General features: G+C 34.8%; 1 protein-coding gene across 14 annotated transcripts in view; it reads right to left on the bottom strand.

Annotated features, from left to right (window-relative positions):
- Nucleotides 1–21,563, bottom strand: part of EHBP1 (EH domain binding protein 1) — a 365,510-nt gene that overhangs the window by 101,695 nt on the left and 242,252 nt on the right. For all 14 annotated transcript variants that reach the window (XM_045054259.1, XM_023251703.2, XM_045054260.1 and 11 more), the window contains one exon: nucleotides 852–1,030. In XM_045054259.1, coding sequence (XP_044910194.1) covers nucleotides 852–1,030 — 179 coding nt within the window. The remainder of the gene's footprint in view (nucleotides 1–851; nucleotides 1,031–21,563) is intronic.

Raw genomic sequence — 21,563 nt, 5'->3', positions numbered from 1 at the left:
CTGAAGCTTTCCATCTAAAAGAGAAGTTAAGGCAGGGCACCAGAGACCCGTCTTGACAACCAAATTTACCATGAGGTAATCCCTTGTTGTCAATGTACAAAGAGCTATGGGCTAATATGTCTCATCTCATTTTAACAGTAACACAATTTTCATAATAATTAAAAAAAATTTTTTTTTAATGTTTATTTATTTTAGAGACAGAGAGACAAAGCACAAGTGGGGAGGGACAGAGAGAGCCAGAGACAGAATCTGAAGCAGGCTCCAGGCTCTGAGCTGTCAGCACAGAGCCCGATGTGGGGCTCAAACCCATGAACCATGAGATCATGACCTGAGCCGAAGTCGGACACTCAACCGACTGAGCCACCCAGGTGCCCCTCATAATAATTTAAAGTCAGTGATTTGTATGAGATTAAGAAGAAAAAACTTTTTTTTTTTTTTTTTTAAGAGAAGATAGGTTTTAGGCATCAAGAAGGGAGAACTTTTCTTTTTGGCACCCATTTCTTTTCTCAAAAAGCAAAAGGTGTGAGTAATAAGGAAAACAAAGTCAACTGTTTCAGGACATGCGTTAATGAAATTATTTATGTTTGGGGTGCCTGGGTGGCTGAGTCGGTTAAGCATCCAACTCTTGATTTCAGCTCAGGTCATGATCTCACGGTTCGTGAGTCTGGGCCCCACATTGGGTTCTGCACTGACATTGCGGAGCCTGCTTGGGCTTCTCCCTCTCCCTCTCTGTGCACATGGGCACACAAAAAAATAAATAAATAAACTTAAACAAAGAGAAGTTATTTAGGTTTTTAAAGAAACTATTATTTACAAAACAATTTACAGGGAATGGAAAATGTTCTACTTACATTAAATCTGGTCTAAAGTGGTGTAATATTGCACAAAAAGATAAACCGTTTCTCCATGATGTAGTAAAATTGGTGATTTTCACTCCCCGGTAGTTTTTTGTAACTTCTTTACACCATACAAGCAATGACTGACTAGCATTTGGCTTTCGCCCCAAAACAGGACTTGGTATAGGACTTGGCTAGAAAAAAAGAAAAAGAGGAAAACATTAAAATAATTTAATGAAAGATGAAAATTAACATTAATTGACCTAAGTAGATCATTTAAACCCTTTGATGTCAGTTTAGGTCCTTCAAAAATGTCAATTCAAGACAAATGAAACCTCCAAGAAGGAGACATGAATCTTAAGTTATTATCTTCAGTTTTAGCCTATGGCATTTGCCTGACAAGGATGTAGATATGCAAGATTTTAAACTCATACATAAGAACAAGCCAAGAGCTACACTGATGGAAACATTATATTGAAGTATTTAAATACTTAAGTCTGAATATCTGTGTAACTCTTATACCCTAAAAAATTTTCCTCAAATACAATCATGGATAAATATAGTGCCTTTTTGACTAGATTAAAAATAATGTATTTTGAAATCTAACTGTAGCACAAATTGTTAGCAGTGGAAAGACCAAGATCCTATTAAGTTTTTTTTTAATACAGTAATCATGTTTTTGATAGCACAATGGTAATCATACTCAAACATATTTCTTATATAAATTTTATGATGGCAAAACAGATTTAGAGTTATTAGCAATAGTCAGGTATTGGTAGCAACAGCACACAACAGTGTGTAATTTGGATTTGCTCAAAATATCTTCTAATTATCACTGATAGTTACTTTTGTAGGTCAGTTAGGGGTGTGTGTGTGTGTGTGTGTGTGTGTGTGTGTGTGTGTGGCTAAATCTTAAGCATATACTTGGTTTTTCCCTTGTTTATATATTTAAAACAATGATGACAAAAAAAAACTACATAAGATTTTTATCCTAAACTTTTATTATTCTTAAAACCATGTCACTTTCTGTTACTGAATAACAACCACATTTTGGGATAGTAATTGTAAGGCTGGTACAATTGAAAACCATAAAGAAAACTACAATAGGCTTCTGGACTTTAAATTTTGCTATCAGTTAAGAGTGCTGATGATAAACATGAAATAGGGCCCTCTAAAATAAGGTGAAAGGAGGATTATTATTTACCCCTAATATCACTTAAGTTTAACATGCAAACCATTCTCGCTACAAAGCTTACTTAAGAAAGACCAATGATGCCCCCACTTGACAAAAGCATGTTAGTGCCAAAAAATTAAAATCATCAACTCCAAATTAAGATTATACATTCACTGCTCCTGTGAAAAGACTAAGAAACACCAAGGATATAATTTCTTATTTTTATTATATTTTTATTAACTGCCATATTAACAAATTCTTATATAAAGCAACCTTACAAAGGGCTGTTCATTAAGTAATCACCTATACAAAGTAAATGTGGAAAAATACACAAGCCAAAAAATTCAATAAATTTAGGTTCAATTCTACTTATTATGAAGAAGTAGAAGTAGGTAAAAATGGAATTCCTAATGTAATAAAGTATTTACTTTAGAACAAATAATAGTTCTTTTAATAACGTCAATTTGACATGTATAAAAATGAATATTAAATATCTTTTTATCTAATGGTGACTTTGCACTGTGATTTTCAAATAGTTCTAGTCACTTAACCTGGAAATAGAGTGGAGAATGGTCCATGGATGAGGTAGGGGGATCAATGAACTGGGTACAAACACATTTTTTTCTTAGATTTCCTATTATTTAAAGGATTGTCTTTATTAAAATGTTTTTCTGTATCAAATTATACTACTAAGACATTGATTCAATTACAGCTTGAGTAATAGGTACATGGGCCAGATAATCTGCAAATGTCATTGCAATGATTCATTCCAATCATCATTAGCACGTAGACAGGTAATGTACAAAAGTCATTAGAATTATGTTACAATCCAGAGTGGCTTTCTGTAAGAATTAGGGAAAACACACAATGTCATTATGATTATAAATATATCCTTGTTTCTAAGAAGGCTCAATATGAAAAGGCTAGAAGAACTAAGCTAAACTTTGGATTTACCCTAACACAACAAAACCCTTGAATTAAACATATCTTACAGATGCTTGCTGCACTGCCAAGAAAAAGAAGTCATATGTAATTGAAGAAACTTTGATGAAATTACAAGCCCTATAACTGGTCATATTGGCTGCAGAGAAATAAAACTGAAGTAGAAGCACTGTACAATAAATCATCCACTTTAGAACGGCTGATCTTTCATCTAAGATTTTGCAGAGGGTTACAAATAAATAAGCAGTTAAATAATTTCAAAGCTTTCAGGATATGAATGAATGTCATTTCTTGTTTCTTGCTATAGCTGGCTCCTGATGTGGCAGGTTAATTTATTTCTCTGTCTCTGTTTCCTCATCTACAAAATGGGGATTGTAATGGTACCTAGTGTACATAGTGTCATTATAGTAAGAGGGCTGCCTCTCCCTCCTCCCACCCATTATTGCTCATTACCACTGTCTCCCTTGATTATTCTGAACCGTATCAACCTCTTTTCTGTTCCTTGGATATCCAAGACAAGGTCCACCTTTGCATCTTTGTACAGACTGTTCCATTTGCCTGGATGTTCTCCTGTCAGATATCTGCATGATTAACTCCAATGCAACCATTTTCATTATGCCTGTTATGACAACCCTATTTAATAATGCAACCCATCTCCATCATTCAACCTCAACCCCACACTCCTGACTACCTTACCTTGCTCTGTTTTTTCGATAGTACTTACCATCCTATGGTCCATATACTTTATTTTGGTTATTACCAAAATATGCTTATTGGTCATGCTTACTGCTTATTACTTGGTCCATTCTCACTAAATATAAGGTCTATGAAGACAGGGGTCTATGTTTGTTTCATTAACTTATCCTAAGAGTCAGCAGGCACTCAATAAATGCTGCTCAATAAACAGATGCAGGCAAAACACTTGGCAAAATGTATGGCACATAGAAACAACTCCATAAATGTTAATTACAACTATTATTACTACTACCAATACATTATCAGCACTTGAATTCCTATTTTTGAGGGTCTTTTGGAAACTTAAAAGGCCATGAATTCTTCAAGATTAGTGAAAAATATTTTTGCAAACAAAGCTTTAGCTGGGAGATAATCTTGATACTTTATGTACAAAATGGAGCACTTGGAATTCTTGGCAATGTATCTACTTTTATGAGTTTGGTGAAAAAAGCAGCTCTGAGTGACTTTAATTTAATGCTTTCCAAAGAAAGGAAAACACCAAAATCTGGCCATTAATGGTAGAACCAAACTATCAGATGCTGGAACAACTCTTTTTAAAAGTTCTTTATTTATGCAGTGACCAGATGTATGAGAAGACATCTTTATTTAACATACTGGGAAAGTAAACCACAGATATTACAGTTATATTTGTTATGTACAAGAGAGGAGATTTCTAAAAGCCATTCTTATAACTATGATCAGATTAATCAGAATCTGACTGATTTTGAAGAACTGATCTGCTTCATTAGGTGATCCTTCCATTTCTCTCTAAATCAAGCTACTATATGGATGCAATGGTACCAATCTCAGCTTAACTAAGAACTACAAATAGATGCCAATCATCATGATTATAGAGCCAATTTGAAGACATTACTGTGGAGAGGAAATAAGACTTGAAACCGTTGTTTCACTTAATAGTTCTGTGTTCTAGTATAGATAATTTTAATGCATTGTTTCTGTTAACATAGCATTTTACATATTAAAGATAATAAGGCCACCTAGTTACTCTTGCTATCAATGGCAAGAGGATTGCTTTCAGAAAACCTAGTCAAATAACTTGTTACAAAATTTCCTAAATTTTAATAGCTGTAAGAAATTTCAATTCCATTTTTTCTGCTCTACCCCTCTCACTATAGTTGCTTTCTCTTTGCTCTTTCCTCTTCTTCCACTGATACAAGCACATATATATTCCTCTAGGTATTGCTCTAAATAGTTTTTTCTCTTTCCACACTTTGAGCTGATTCACTCCCAGGATTTCAACTATCACTTCCATGCAGATGATTCCCAAATATACATTTATAGTTCAAACTATCTCAAGTTGACATTTCCAGCTGGCCGTCCTTCCTGCCATATAAAATTCAAACTCAATATGTTCAAAACCATAATTATAATCTTTCCTTACAACCTGCTTCGTTTTCATTATGTTTACAAATGATACTGCTATTGTCCCAATTATCTAGACTTTTAATCTCAGAATCAGCTTTGACCTCTTCCTTCTCCTATCATCCCTTATTAATATAAGTTAATTCATGGGAAATTTTGATCCTATTGCTATAACCTATCTTCTTTTGTCTAGCTATTGCAAAATCTTGCTAATAGGTCTTCTGTCTTTCAAAATTCCCCTTTATCTGATTCATTGCCATAGCAACAAACTTCTTAAAGCACAGGTCAAAGTATCTAATGACTGTTAAACACACAAAATGACATCAAAATACTTTTGAGAAGTGAATCCCAAATCTCTTTCAATGTATCTACTCTCCAGGATGATTAACTATTCTCTAGAATCACTATGCTCTCCTCCCTAGTCCCAGCTCCCCTACTTCCTGTCTTTGATCACACAGATTGTCACCTCACTTTGGGGTATCTTCTGTCTCAAGTACAACTGCTACAATTCCACTTTACCTTCAAGATTATTGCACAAAAGGGGCACCAGGGTGGCTCAGTCAGTTAAGTGTCTGACTCTTAATTTTGGCTCAGGTCATGATCTCCCAGTTCGTGAGTTCAAGCCCCACGTCAGGCTCTGTGCTGACAGTGTGGAGCCTGCTTGGGATTCTCTCTCTCCCTCTTTCTCTGCCCCTCCCTGGCTTGTGCTTTCCCTCTCTCTCAAAATAAATAAATAAACTTTAAAAATATGTTTTTTTTAAAAAAAGATTATTGCACATGAAATCTCTCCAACTCCAGTCAGTAGGAATTTTCAATATTCCCTTGACTCTCATATAGAATTTTTCTTACAATATGTTATTTCTTCCCTCTACAAAAAGACTTAATTTTTCATTAATCCATACAGTATATTCTGAGCATTTACTATGTCCCACAGGCAATGTTAAAACCTTTACATGGATTAGCTCACTTAATCTTCACAACTCCTTTGAGTTAAGTGCTATTATTCCCAATTTCAGTTGAGGAAACTTAAGTCACACAGCTAAAAAGTAAAGGAGTTAGGATCTATACCAAGGTGTTCCCACTCCAGAGCCTGTGCTCTTATCCAACATGCATTTCACATTTCAAGACAATGCAGCTTTAGGACCTCAGCAGAAACTGTAAGTTTCTTGAGACTAGTAGTTGCCTTAGTTTACTTCTTACCTTTTTCAGAGCTTAGTGACTGACTGCCCAGTGTATATTAAGTTAATTGATTCTAAAAAGGCAATTGATCCAAAAATTTTAAGCTTTAGGAGTACTTAGTTGATAAAACCCTTTGTCCATTCTTTGGATTTTATTTACTTATTTTAAAAAGAATTTTTTTTATGTTGGGGCGCCTGGGTGGCTCACTTGGTTAAGCATCCGACTTCGGCTCAGGTCATGATCTCGCGGTTTGTGGGTTTGAGCCCCGCATCCGGCTTGGTGCTGACAGCTCAGAGCCTGTTTCAGATTCTGTGTCTCCCTCGCTCTCTGCCCCTCCCCCACTTGCGCTCTGTCTCCATCTCAAAAATTAAAAAACATTAAAAAAAATAAAAAAAAATTATGTTTGCTTATTTTTGAGAGAGAGAGAGAGAGCGAGCACGAGCGAGGGAGAGGCAGAGAGAGGAGACACAGAATCCGAAGCAGGCTCTAGGCTCTGAGCTGTCTGCACAGAGCCTGATGCTGGGCTGGAACCCACAGACCGTGAGATCATGACTTAAGCTGAAGTCGGACACTCAACCGACTGAGCCACCCAGGCGCCCGCCCCTCTTTAGATTTTAGAGTATTGGTTAGAAGTAGAACTAGAAGTAGAACTAGAAGTAGAACTGTCAGTCCACAGCAGTGAAATATATACTACTATTGCTAAAATTGTAGGACATTTTTGTCTCCCTATTGCTGATTCTGGGAGTCTTCCCCCAATTATTACAAATTTTCAAAAACAATTGAGGAAACTATGGATAAACCTTACAATTTGGGGAGCACAAAACAAAAGCAGTGGTGAGAACAATAACACTTGTATTTGCACCGTTAATTCTTCTTCAAAGTGTTTCATTTAAATAACTTCATTTTATTCTCATAGAGAAACTGAGGTATTATTTTACTCCTAGACAATCTGAAAGATTATGCTGTAATTAAATTAATATTGGGAGGAACTTGTGCTTATATTAAAGGACTACCATCTGAACACAATTTTTGGTTGCTGGTTTTTATTTTTTTTTAGTTTATTTATTTTTGACAGTGTGAGCATGAGCTGGGGAGGGGCAGAGAGAGAGGGAGACACAGAATCCGAAGCAGGCTCCAGGCTCCAAGCTGTCAGCACAGACTCTGATGCGGGGCTCGAACTCACAAACTATGAGATCATGACCTGGGCCGAAGTCGGACGCCCAACTGACTGAGCCACCCAGGTGCCCCAACTGTTTTTTTTTTTTTAAGTTTATTTATTTATTTTTGAGACAGAGAGCAAGAGTGTGAGTGGGGGAAGGGCAGAGAGAGAGGGAGACAGAGAATCTCAAGTAGGCTCTTGAGTTGTCAACCAAGAGCCTGACATGGGCCTCAAACTCAAGAATGGTGAAATCATGACCTGAGTTGAAATCAAGAATTGGACCCTTAACCAACTGAGCCACCCAGCCGACCCTGAACACAATTTTTAAAAAGCGGAACAAAATGTTAGAAAACATTCTAAGATACATCAAACAACTATCCTCAAATCAAGATCTTGGACAGACTAGGTAACTGGAGAGTGAGCAAAGCTCTCACAGATACTTTTGTAATGGTTGCTCTGGAAGAGTGAACTGAGGGGCAGAGCTGCACTTTTGGTAGAGTCCCAAACAGCAATATGCACCCCTTAACCCTCAAAAGTAGAAAAAATAAAATAGAATGGGAACAAAAAATAGTGAAATTGGAAATACGCATACAATACAAAGGATCAACAAAGCCAAAAGTTGCTTCTTTGAAATGACAAAATCAAACCTCTGATATGACTGAAGAAAAAAAAAAAAGAAGAAGAAAGCAAATTCCTAGAAAAGTATAGCTAGAAGAGACAGAAAGCCTGGATAGTTCTTGTTGCTATTGAAGAAACTGAATTTGTAAATGAAATCCTTCCTATAAACAAAATTTCAGGTGGTTTTATTGATAAGTTCCACCAAACATTCAAGGAAGATATATGTCCAACATTACACTTATTCTTCCAGAGAATAGGAAAAATGAGTTTATTCTCCAACTCATTTCATGATCCTAGCAAACCCTGATACCAAAACTCAATAGAAAAAGACAAAATTACAGGAAAACCTGTCATGAATATAGAGGCAAAAGTGTTAATAAAAATATTAGCATGTTGAACCTAGCAATTTATAAATTGAACAAACTGGACAATTAACCAAGGAATGCACATTTGACTTAACATTTAGCAAATCTATTGAGGTAACTTGCCAAATTAACAGATGATAGGGGAAACTGTGTAGATATAATCATCTAAATAGATACAGAAAAACATTTAACAAAATGTAATGTCCATTTATATTCTATAAAATAGTCCTAGCAAATTGATAGTAAAAAGATTCCTTAACTTGTAGAATCTTCAGCAACTATCTCAATGATGCAATATTTAAGATTTTTCCTTTGAGAGTGGGGATCTAGCACCACTTTTATTTACCATTGTTTTGGAGGTCTTAGCTAGTTTTAAGGCCAGAAAAAGATATAATGTTGTAAATATTGGAAAAGAATCAAAATGGTAAAAGTGACATTATTTGCAAATAATATAATTAAGTACATAGAAAATCCAAAAGAACCTATAGATAATTTATTAGGATGAATATGAGAATTTAAGGAGGTTGCTGTGTACAAAAAACAATGTACAAAACTAACTGCATTCCTATACACCAACAAAAGCAGTTAGAAATTAAAAATTTTAAGACCATTCACAGTGGCATAAAAAAATTACTAAGGAATAAATCTACAAATAATGTGCATGACTGTAACTAAAAAACTATCAAGCTTTACTGTGAGAAAATACAGGAATCTTAAAGAGATAAAGAAATATACCATATCCATGGATTAGAAGACACAATTTATAAAGACACCAATTATTTCCAGGGAGAAAGGGTTAACCAAAAGACCTAAGACCTTTATGAGGAAATGACCTCGAGTTTACCTTCCAGCAATGTTCCCACAGAAATATATTGGATGAACATCAACGTGAAAGGTCAAGTTTGTTACCAGGCAACATTACTTATTGTAAAAATGACCCCGGCTTGGTGAACTGCATCTACACTTGGAAGCCTGTCAATAAACTATAAATGCCTATTGAAAAATAAAGGCCACAGCTTCCTTGTGCTTACAGTGATTCTGGCACTTAAATGTGTCCCTCGAGGGATCTAATGGTTAAACATACAGGTATACAAGAGTATATATCTTATAAACCAGAGTGGTCCACACTTACCCATCTTGCAACTGAACAATTCATGGGGAGCTGAACTATGGCACTGCATACCTGATGCTATAATGCTAACATACTGCATTTCCTTGCCTTCTATAAAGCTAAGTAACCAAGTGCCAAGTTATTTTATACACACCCATACACAAAGGGCTCACAATCAGAATGAAAATCTGCTCTATCACATTATTAAGAGAACTGCAAAAGACACTACTACATACTTCCCTCCCAGGAAGGCTAAAGTTAAAAACTCTTTTAATTAAAAGGAAATTAATATTTTAATGAAATTAAAAATATCAAGTGTTGACAAGAATGTGGAGCAAAGGGAACTTATACAGAGCTCACGGGAAAACTCTGGCATCATCTATTATGATAAATCTGAAGATGTGCATATGCTATGACCCAGCAATCCTAGGTTTATAACCTACAGAAACTCATGGTTATACAAGATAGAATACATGTTCAAAAATGTTCACAGCATTTTTGCACTGTCATAGCAGCACTGTTTACAATTTCCCATATGTGAAAATAATTCTAATATTACAATTATATATGTTGTTGGTGACAACGATAAAATAGATCTTAAAATTGTGATCTGTTCAGATAGTGAAATAACACCACACACACACACACACACACACACACACACGCAGAGAGAGACAGACAGACAGAAAGAAAGGAGGGAGAGGAGAGAGATTGAGAGAAGTACAGAAAACATTTAATCCTAAAATATACTACTGACAAAAGAAAACAGGTACAAAATCATATATATATACACCAGGTGATTCCATTTATATAAAATGAAAAACCAGTCAAGCCTAACATTATATTATTTAAGGATTTGTACTTAAAATTTCTGGAGTGATTTCAAAGATCTAATTCTTTTGGTGTTTACATAGATGTTCACTTAAAATAATTTTCTTAAGTTGCATATATGTTTTATGCACTTTTTTGTATATATTTTATATACATTTCTGCTTCACAGCAAAAATGTTTAAGAAAAATATTGGAATTGCTGGTTTAAAAATAATGAAGTAAAGATGGTGGGTTCCCCATGCAATCTGAAAATCACCTAAAGGTAACAAGGATAATGAGAAACAAAAGTAAACCTTTTTCAGCCTGAAGTAGGAGACATATGGAACCCTGACTACAATATATGGGGATGTTCTAACAATAAATTAATAAACACATTTCCCAAATTACCAGAAGAATCAATTATAAATAAAACAAGGAAAACAGAACTCATATAGTGCAAAAAAAATTTTAAAGAAAGCATAATTATAAAATAGGATTTCAGAACCAGGACCAAATATATCTAATAATTACATACAATAGAGACAGTAGAAATAGGCCCACACACAATAGCAGGGGAGAGAAGGTTGACCTTAAGGACTTGTGTGAAAAGACTGGTGGTGATATTAACAAATATTACTCTTCTTATATGTGTAATCAAATATGACAACATTTGGAAGATCTGCAGGACTTGGGGAATCAATATTGTCCAGTGAACAAAACACATAATATTACAAAACCATGCATCAACAAAATATCCATTTGAAAATGCAAGATAAACCAAGGTATGATTTCAGATTCTGCATGTCAAATAAAAAAACTATCACTTGTGAGTTTTCATGTAGTATCAAAGAAGACAATCTATAATTATTTGAAAAGTCTATTAAAATTATCTTTATTTTTCCAACTGTAAGTGTGAACAAGGTCAGATTTTCTTTATATACTTCAACCAAATAGCATATTTACAACAGATTAAATACTGAAGCTATCTCTACTAAGCCAGTCATTAGAGTGTGGCAAAAGTGGAAAAAATTTCATTCTTTTTACCAAATTGTTTTTGTTTTGGAAAATACAGTCATTTTTCCAAAAAAATGTTATTTATGTATGTAATTGTTTATTATTTTTATTTTATTTGAGAAACTGTACATGAGAGAGCATGCATGTGAGAGAGGGAAGGGCAGAGGGAGAGGAAACAAGAGAATCTCAATCAGGCTCCATGCCCAGCACCGAGCCTGACACAGGGGTCAATCTCACGACCATGAGATCATGACCTGAGCTGAAATCAAGAGTGGGACGCTTAACCAACTGAGACACCTATACACCCTATTATTATTATTTTAAATGAATTAATATACTTTTTAATTTTCTCATTTTTAATTTCTAACATTATAAGTATCAATAGGTATAGCTCACATAAAAATTCTTTGGGGCCCTGAATAACTTAAAACATTTTTATTATAGTAAAGTACACATAATTTAGTATGTACCATCTTAACCAGTTTTATACATTTTTAAGAATGTTTATTTTTGGGGCGCCTGGGTGGCGCAGTCGGTTAAGCGTCCGACTTCAGCCAGGTCACCATCTCGTGGTCCGTGAGTTCGAGCCCCGCGTCAGGCTCTGGGCTGATAGCTCAGAGCCTGGAGCCTGTTTCCGATTCTGTGTCTCCCTCTCTCTGGCCCTCCCCGTTCATGCTCTGTCTCTCTCTGTCTCAAAAATAAATAAACGTTGAAAAAAAAAATTAAAAAAAAAAAAGAATGTTTATTTTTGAGAGAGAGAGAAAGTGGGGAAGGGGCAGAAAGAAAGGGAGACAGAGGATTCATAGCAGGCTCCACATGGTCAGCACAGAGCCTGACACAGGGCTTGAACTCATGAACCTTAGGTCATGAGATCATGACCTAAGCTGAAGTTGGATGCTTAACCAAATGAGCCACCTAGGAGCCCTATCTTAACCATTTTTAAATGCACAGTTCAGTGGTGTTAAGTACATTCCCTATTGTTGTGCAACCATCATGACTGTCCATCTCCAGAACACATATCTTGCAAAACTGAAACTCTATACCCATTGAACAGTAATTTCCCATTTCTGCTTTCCCACAGCCTCCGGCAACAATTCCACTTTCTGTATGATAGAACTGTTGTTACATAAGATACCTTATGTAAGTGTAATCACATGTATTTATCATTTTGTGACTGGCTTATTTCACGTAGCATAATATCCTCAGGGTTCACTGATGTTATAGCTTATGTCAGAATTTCCTTCCTTTTTAAAGCTAAACAATATTCCACTGTGTGTGTGTGTGTGTGTGTGTGTGTGTGTATATATATATATATATATACATATATATATATATACATATATACATACCACATTTTGTTTATCCATTCATCTGTTGATGGACACATGGGCTGCTTCCATGTTTCAGCTACTGTGAATAATGCTGACTATAAATGTAACTATACAAATATCTCTTTAAGATCCTGCTTTCAAGTCTTTTAGATATACATCCAGAAGTGAAATTGCTGGATCATATGGTAATTCTATTTTAAATGTTTGTGAGGAACATCTATAGTGTTTTCCATAGTGGCTGAACCATTTTATATTTCCACCAGTGGTGCACAAGAGTCTCAATTTCTCCACATCCTCACCAACACTTGTTATTTCCTTTTCCTTCCTTTCCTTTCTGTTTTTCCTTTGATAGTAGTCACCCTAATGAATGTGAAGTGGTATCTCACTGTGATTTTGATTTACATTTCTCTAATGATTAGGGATTTTCAGCATCTTTTCACATGCTTATTGGCCATTCATATATTTTCTTTGGTGAAATGTCTATTCAAGTTCTTTGTTCATTTGCTTTTTGTTGTTGATTGTTAGGAGTTCTCTCTATACTCTGAATATTAGTTCTTCATCAGACATATAACTTGGAAATATCCTCTCATATTATGCAGGTTGCCTTTTACTCTGTTGATTGTGTCCTTTCATGAATATAAGTTTTAAATTTTCATGAAGTCCATTTGTCTATATTTTTTTGGTTACTTGTACCTTGGGTCTTACATCCAAGAATTCATTCTCAAATCCAAACTTGTGAAGCTTCTGCCCTATATTCTCGTATAAGAGTTTCATAGTTTTCATACATTCAGGTTTTTGATCCATTTTGAATCAATTTTGTACAAGGTGCTAGGTAAGGACCCAATTCCATTCTTTTGCAAGTAGATATCCAGTTTTCCCAGAACCATTTGTTGAAAAGACGTACTGTCCCCACTGAATGGACTTGGCACCCTTCTTGAAAACCATTTGACCATATATGCAAGGGTTTATATCTGAGCTCTCTATTCTATTGCCCTATATGTCTGTCTTTATGTCAGGACCACATTGTTTTGATCACTGTAGCTTTGTAGTAAGTTTGAAATCAGGAAGGTGAGCCCTCCAAAACTGTTCTTTTTCAAGATTGTTTGGCTATTTGGGATACCCTAAGATTCCATATGAAGTTTAGAATGGATTTTTCTATTTTTGCTTTTTTAGGATTTTATTGGGGATTGCATTAAATCTATAGGTCACTTTGGGTGGTATTGACATCTTAACAATATTAAGTCTTCCAATCCATAGACATCTGTTAAACATAGCCATTTATTCGTGTCTTCTTTATTTCATCATTGTTTCCTACTTTTCAGTTCACAAGTCTTTCACTTCCTTAGTTAATCCCTAAGTATTTTATCCTTTTGATATGACTGTAAATGGAATTGTTTTCTTACCTTCCTTTTCATACTGTTCATTGTTAGAGATACAACGCAACTTATTTTTGTGAAGACTCTGTAACCTTTGCTGAACCATCTATTCTAGCAATATTTTTTGTGTGGAATCTTTTGAGGTTTTCTATATATAAGATCATAATCATCTATGCAGAGGAATAGTTTTACTTCTTCCATTCTAATTTTGATGGCTTTTGTTTCTTTTTCTTGCCTAACTGCTCCAACTAGGACTTCCAGTGTTACACTGAATAGAAGTGGAGACAGTAAGCACCCTTGCTTTGTTCCTGATATTAGAGTAAAAGCTTTTAATCTTTCATCACTGAGTATGATATTAACTGTGAGTTTTTCATATATGGCTTTTATTATCTTGAGAGAGCTCCCATGTATTCCTACTTTGTTGTTTTTTTTTTATCATGAAAATGTATTGAATGTTATTATTTACTTTTTCTACATTTATTGAGATAATCATGCAGTTTCTATCCTTTACCTTAATGAGGTGTTGACTGATTTTCATATGTTGAACCACCCTTGCATTCCAGGAATAAATTCCTCTTGGTCACAATTCTTTTAGTATGCTGCTGAATTCAGTTTGCTAGTATGTTGTTGAGGATTTGTGCATCAATGTTTATAAGAAATACTGGTCAGTAGTTTCCTTTTCTTGTAGTGTCTTGGGCTTTGTTATCAAGGCAATGCTGGCCTTACAGAATGAGTTAGGATGTGTTCCCCCCTCTTTAATTTTGGGGATGATTTGTGTTTTTTCTTCTTTAAATGTTTGGTTGAATTCACCAGTGAAGTCACCAGGTCCAGAGCTGTTGGGATATTTTGATGACTAACTCAAGGTCCTTACGAGTCACAGGTGTGTATTCAGATTTGTGTTTCTTCATGAGTCGGTAATGGTAGGTTTTGTTTCTAGGAATTTATGCATTTCATATAGGTTATCCAATTTGTGGGAATACAGCTGTTCCTAGTATTATCTTATAATTCTTTCTATTTCTGTAGAATTTCTAATAACGTCCTCACTTTCATTTTTGATTATAGTAATGTGACTCTTCTCTCTTTTTGTCTCTGTCCATCTGTCTAAAGGTTTGTTAATTTTGTTGATCTTTGCAAGAACTTTTGGTTTCAACAGTTACCTCTATCTTTTTTCAAAGACGTATTCTTTTAGGAGTGTTAGTTTTACAAAAAATGCAGAGGAAAGTACAGAGATTTCTCATATATGCCCTGCCTCCACACATGCATAGCCTCTCCCATTATCAATATCACTCATCATAATGGTACATTTTTTATCAATAATGTTATTCATCATCTCACACAGTTACCACTTCTTTATGTGTGGTGAAAACATTTAAGATCTATTTTCTTAGCAAATTTCAAGTATACAATATTCTTAATTATAGCCACCTTCTTGTACATTAGATCACTAGATCTTATTCACACTACATAAAACTTTATACCCTTTGACCAACATCTTCCCACTTCCACAGTTTATCTTAGGGTTCACATTTGGTGTTGTACATTCTATCAATTTGGACAAATGCATAATGACATATATCCATCATTGTAATATCGTACAGAATACTTTTGCTCCTCTGTGCTCTACCTAGTCATATTTCCTCTACACCCAGGTCCTGGCAACCACTGAGCTTTTTACTGTCTCCACAGTTTTGCCTTTTCTAAGATGTCATATAGTTGGGCCCACACAGTATGCAGCCTTTTCTGAGTGGCTTTCTTCACTTAATAATAAGCACTAAGGTTCCTCCATGTCTTTCCATGTCTTGATAGCTCATTTCATTCTAATGTTTAATAATAACCTGTTATCCAGGTACCACAGTTTATTTACCATTCACCTACTGAAGGAGATTTGGGTTGCTCCAAGTTTTAGCAATTATGAATAAGCTGCTATAATAATCCATGTGCAAGTGTTTGTGTGGATATGTCTTCTACTCTTTTGGATAAATACCACGAGGTACAACTCCTGGATCATATGGTAAGACTGTTTACATTTTTCAGAAATAGCCAAACTGTCTTCTAAAGTAGCTTTATACCATCTTGCATTACCACCAGCAATGAATTAAGAGTTCTTGTGTCCCACATCCTTGTCAGGATTGGGTGTTGTCAGTGTTCCAAATTTGGGCCATTCTAATAAGTGTATAGTGGTATCTCATTGTTTCAATTTGCATTCCCCTGATGACATGTGATATGGAGCATCTTTTAATATGCTTATTTGAAATCTGTAAATGTTCTTTGAAGAAGTGTCTGTAAGGTCATTGGCGCATCTTTAAATAAGGGTTATTTGTTTTCTTATTGTGGAGTTTTAATAGTTCTTTGTATCTTTTAGATAACAGTTTTAATCAGATGTGTCTTTTGCAAATATTTTCTCCATTTGTTGCTTGTCTTTCCATTCTCTCCATATTACTTTCCGTAAAGCAGAAGTTCGTACTTTTAATGAAATCCAGATTATCAGTTATTTCTTTCATGGATCATGCTCATGGTGTGTATCTTAAAAAGGCATCACCATACCCAAGGACACACCTACATTTTCTTCTATGTTATCTTCTAGGAATTTTACAGTTTTGCATTTTATATTTAGGTCTATGAATCATTTAGAATTAATTTTTGTGATGGATATAACATCTATGTCTATATTCATATTTTTGCATACAGATGTCTACTTGCTCTAGCACTATTTGTTCTATTGTTTTTCTATTCTTTATTTCATTTGTCTTTGCTATAATTTTTATTATTTCCTTCCTCTGCCAGCTTTGGGTTTAATTTTTTCTTTTTCTAGTTCCTTAAGTTGTAAAGTTAGGTTATTGAATTGATATTTTTAAAATATTTTTAACGTTTTTATTTATTTTTGAGAGAGAGAGAGACAGACAGACAGACAGACAGACACTGAAGCAGGTTCTAGGCTCTGAGCTGTCAGCAAAGAGCCTGACGTGGTACTTGAATCCACAAACCATGAGATCATGACCTGAGCTGAAGTTGGACCCTTAACCAACTTAGCCACCGAGATCTTTCTTTTTAAAATTTTAATGATATATTTAACCCAATATATTAAAAATATTTCCAATTCCAATATTCCAATAATTACTGCTTTAAATTATTAGTTATTTTCTATTCTTGGTGTGAACTAAGTCTTTAAAATTCAGTATGCATTTGGCAATTATAACACATCTCAATTCAGACAGGTGCTGAATGGCTACAGGTGCTGAATGGCTATCATATGAGAAAGTACAGTTATAGACTGGTTGTGTTTTTTTTAATAAAAATTTTATGTATTTAAGGTATACAATGTGATGTTTTGATACACATACATATCGTATGTGTATAATTACTATAGCCAAGACACTTAAGTTGTTTCCATATTTTGGCTATTCTAAATAATGCTGCAATGAACACTAAAGTGTGGATATCTCTTTGAGATACTGATTTCATTTCCTTTGGATATACAGCCAGAAATGGGATTGCTGGATCATCTGTTAGTTCTATTTTTAATTTTTGGGGGGAATCATCACACTTTTTCCATAATGGCTGTATCAGTTTAAATTCCCACCAATAGTGTACAAGGATTCTTTTTTCTCCACAGTCTTGCCCACACTTGTCATTGTTTTTAAAGTTTATTTATTTATTTTGAGAGAGAAAGAGAAAGTACAAGCAGGAGAGCAGCAGAGAGAGGGAGAGAGAGAGAATCCTAAATAGAATCTGCACTGTCAGCGTGGAGCCTGATGTAGGGCTCAAACTCATGAACCACGAAATCATGATCTGAGCTGACGTCAGATGCTTAATCGACTGAGCCACCCAGGTGCCCCAACACTTGTTATTTTTTGTGTTTGTGATGATAGCCATCCTAGCAAGTGTTAAGTATTATTTTACTGTGGTTTTGATTTGTATTTCTTGGTGATTAATGGCATTGACCACCTGTTTCATATACCTGTTGGCCATTTGTATGTCTTCTTTGGAATAATGTCTATTCATGTCCTCTGCCCATTTTTTAATTGGGTTGTTTTCTTCCCATTGGGCTGTACTGAGTCCCGTATGTATTTTAGATATTAACCTCTTATTAGATATAGGATTTTGCAAATATTAGCTCATTTTGTAGGTTGCTTTTTCATTTTTTTACGGTTTCCTTTGCTGTGCAGAAGCTTTATGGATAATGTAGTCCCACATGCTTATTTTTGGTTTTGTTCACTTTGCTTTTGATGTCATATCCAAGATACCATTGCAAAACTGATATCAAAGAGCTTTTCCTCTAAGTTTTCTTCTAGGAGATTTCCGGTTGTATGTTTAAATCTTTAATCCATCTTCAGCTGATTTTTGTGTATGGTATAAGGGACAAATTTTATTCTTTTGCATGTGGACAGTTTTCCAAGCATAATTTATTGAAGAGACTGTTCTTTTCCATTGTGTATTCTTGGCACCTTTGTCGAAGATCAGATGAATGTATATGTGTGGGTTGATTTCTGGGGTATCTCTGATGTTCCATTGGTTTATGTGTCTGTTTTTATGCCAGTACCATACTGTTTTGGTTACTATAGCTATGTAATATAACTGGAAATCAAAAAGGGTGTTACTTCCAATAATGTTCTTCTTTCTCAAGACTGTATTGGCTATTTGGACTCTTTTGTGGTTCCATATGAATTTTAGGATTGTTTTTCCTACTTATGTGAAAAATGTCATTGGAATTTCAATAAAAATTGCATTAAATCTGTAGATCACTCTGGTTGGTATGGATGTTTCATTTAATTTTTTTTTTAATTTGACAGTGAGAGAGAGCATGAGTGGAGGAGAGGGACAGAGGGAGAGGGAGGGACACAGAGAGACACACGGGGTTGGGGGGGAGGGAGAGAGTCTCAAGCTGAGCATGGAGCTTGATGTGGGACTCAATCCCACCATTCTGAAATCTTAACCTGTGCCAAAATCTAGAGTCAAATACTCAAGTAACTGATCCACCCAGGTGCCCCATTGTGGATATTTCAACAATATTAATACTTCCAATTCATGAGCACAGTTTATCTTTCTGTTTCTCTGCGTCTTCTTCAATTTACTTCAACGTTTTATTGTTTTTGAGCATACAGATGTTTCACCTCCTCTGTTAAATTTATTCATAAGTTTTCTTCTTTTTGATGCTGTTGTAAATGTAATTATTTTCTTGATTTCCTTTTGATTATTAGTGTCAAGAAACACGACTGATATTTGTGTGTTGATTTTGTATTCTGAATCCAACTTTTCTGAATTTATTAGTTTGAACAGTTTTTTTTAGTGGAGTCTTTAGGGTTTTCTACATATAGGATCATGTCTTCTGCCAACAGATAATCTTAGGTCTGCCTTTCAGATTGGGTTGCCTTTTGTTTACTTTCCTTGCCTACCTATTCTAAGACTTCTAGTATTTTACTGAATAGAGGTGGGGACAGTGGGCACCCTTGCCTTTATCAGATATTAGAGGAAAAGTTCAGTTTTTCCTGGTTGATTATGAGGTTAGCTATAGGATTTTCATAAATGACCTTTATTGTGTTGTAGTAAGTTTGTCTGTATCTATTTTGCTGGGAGTTTTTATCACAAATGAATGCTGAACTTTATCAAATACTTTTTAAAAAATATTTATTTTGCAGAGAGAAGGAGAGTGCAAGGAGGAGAAGAGCAAAGAGAAAGGGGGACAGAGGATCTGAAGCAGGTTCCATGCTGACAGCAGCAAGCTGATGCGGGCTCAACCCATGAACTGTAAGATCATGAACTTAGCCAAAGTTGGATGCTCAACAGACTGAGCCACCCAGGTGCCCCAGTCAAATACTTTTTTTTCACTTACTGAAAAGCTCATGGGGTTTCTATGTTTCATTCTGTTTATGTGGAGTAACATGTTGATGGTGTATAATTTTTTTGATGTACTGTTTGATTTGGTTTGCTAATATTTTATAGAGCATGTTTGCACCTACACTAAACTGAACAGAAATATAGCCCTGAGTTTTCTTTTCTTATGGTGTCTTTGTCTGACTTTGGTATCAGAGTAATGTTGGCCTCATCAAAGCATTCCCTCTTCTTCTATTTTCTGAAAGAGTTTAAGAACTGGTTTTAATTGTTCTTTGTTTGGTGGAATTCACCTGTGTAGCCATCTATTCCTGTGCTTTTCTTTTTTGGGAGGTTTGTGATTATTCCTTTAATCTCCTTATTTGTTATTGGTCTGTTCAGTCTCTCTATTCCTTCTTGATCTTGTTTTAGTAGGTTTTATGTTTCTAGGAATTTCTCCATTTGTAGTGAAGTATTTAAATTCCTTTCTCATTTCCTTCTGTGTATATTCTATAGCTATTTTCTTTGTGGTTACCATTCAACATCCTAAAGATACAACACTAAATTTACACCAGCTTAATTTCAGTGACATATAAATATTTTTCTGCTTTTACAACTCTATCCACACCCTCTTCAGTTGTCAAAAAATTACATCTTCATACCCAGTGTGTTCAAAAAACATAAACTCATAATTCTTTAATGCATTAGTCTCTTAAATTATATAGGAAACAAAATGTAGTGTTACAAGCAAAGTTACAATAATACTACCTTTTAGACTAATAATTTTTATAACTGTATTAATCTCTTAAATCATTTAAAAATCAAAAAGTTTTTTTTTATTTCAGTTATTATACCTTTTACTCTACAAACTGTGTTATAATACCTTTTATAAATAATTGTGTATTTACCTTTACTGAAATCTTTATTTCTTTATGTGGCTTCAAGTTACTATCTAGTGTCCTTTCATTTCAAACTGCAGGACTTTCTTTAGCATTTCTTGCAGGACAGATCCAGCAGTAATGAACTCCTTCAGCTTTTGTCTATCTAAAAATATCTTAATTTGTCCCTCATTTTGAAGGAGAGTTTTGGCAGGTATAATATTTTTGATTGACTGTATTTATCTTTTTAAAATTTAAAAATTTAAAACGTTTATTTGTTTATTTAGAGAGAGAGAACAATCAGAGGAGGGGCAGTGAGAAGGAGAGACAGAATCCCAAGCAGGTTCCACACCATCAGCACAGTGCCCGATGCAGGGCTTGAACTCATGAACCAAGAGATGATGACCTGAGCTGGGATCAAGAGTCAGACATTTAACCAACTGAGCTACCCAGGTGTCTTACTGACCAAATGTTATTTTAGCACTTTGAATATATCAGCTTATGATTTTATTGAGGATCCTTGCATATGATGAGTTGTTTTTCTCTTGCTAATTTCAAGTTTCTCTCTTTGTCTTTGGCATTCAACGAGTTGCTTATAATGTGTTTCTGTGTGAATCTTTTCAATTTCTTCATATTCAGAATTGTTAATCTTCTTGGTGTTTATCATATCTATCATCAAACTTGGAAAGTTTTCAGGTATTATTTCTTCAATCTCTCTGCCCCTCTATTTCTTTTCCTTCTAGTATTCTCATAATGTGTACACTGGTCTACACAACAGTGTTCCACTCAACAAGTCCCTTAGGCTCTGTTCATTTTTCTTCTACCTTTCTGTTCCTTAGACTCT

This window comes from Felis catus, chromosome A3, assembly GCF_018350175.1.
Source record: "Felis catus isolate Fca126 chromosome A3, F.catus_Fca126_mat1.0, whole genome shotgun sequence".
NCBI lineage: Eukaryota > Metazoa > Chordata > Mammalia > Carnivora > Felidae > Felis > Felis catus.
This window is presented reverse-complemented; position numbering and strand designations above follow the sequence as displayed.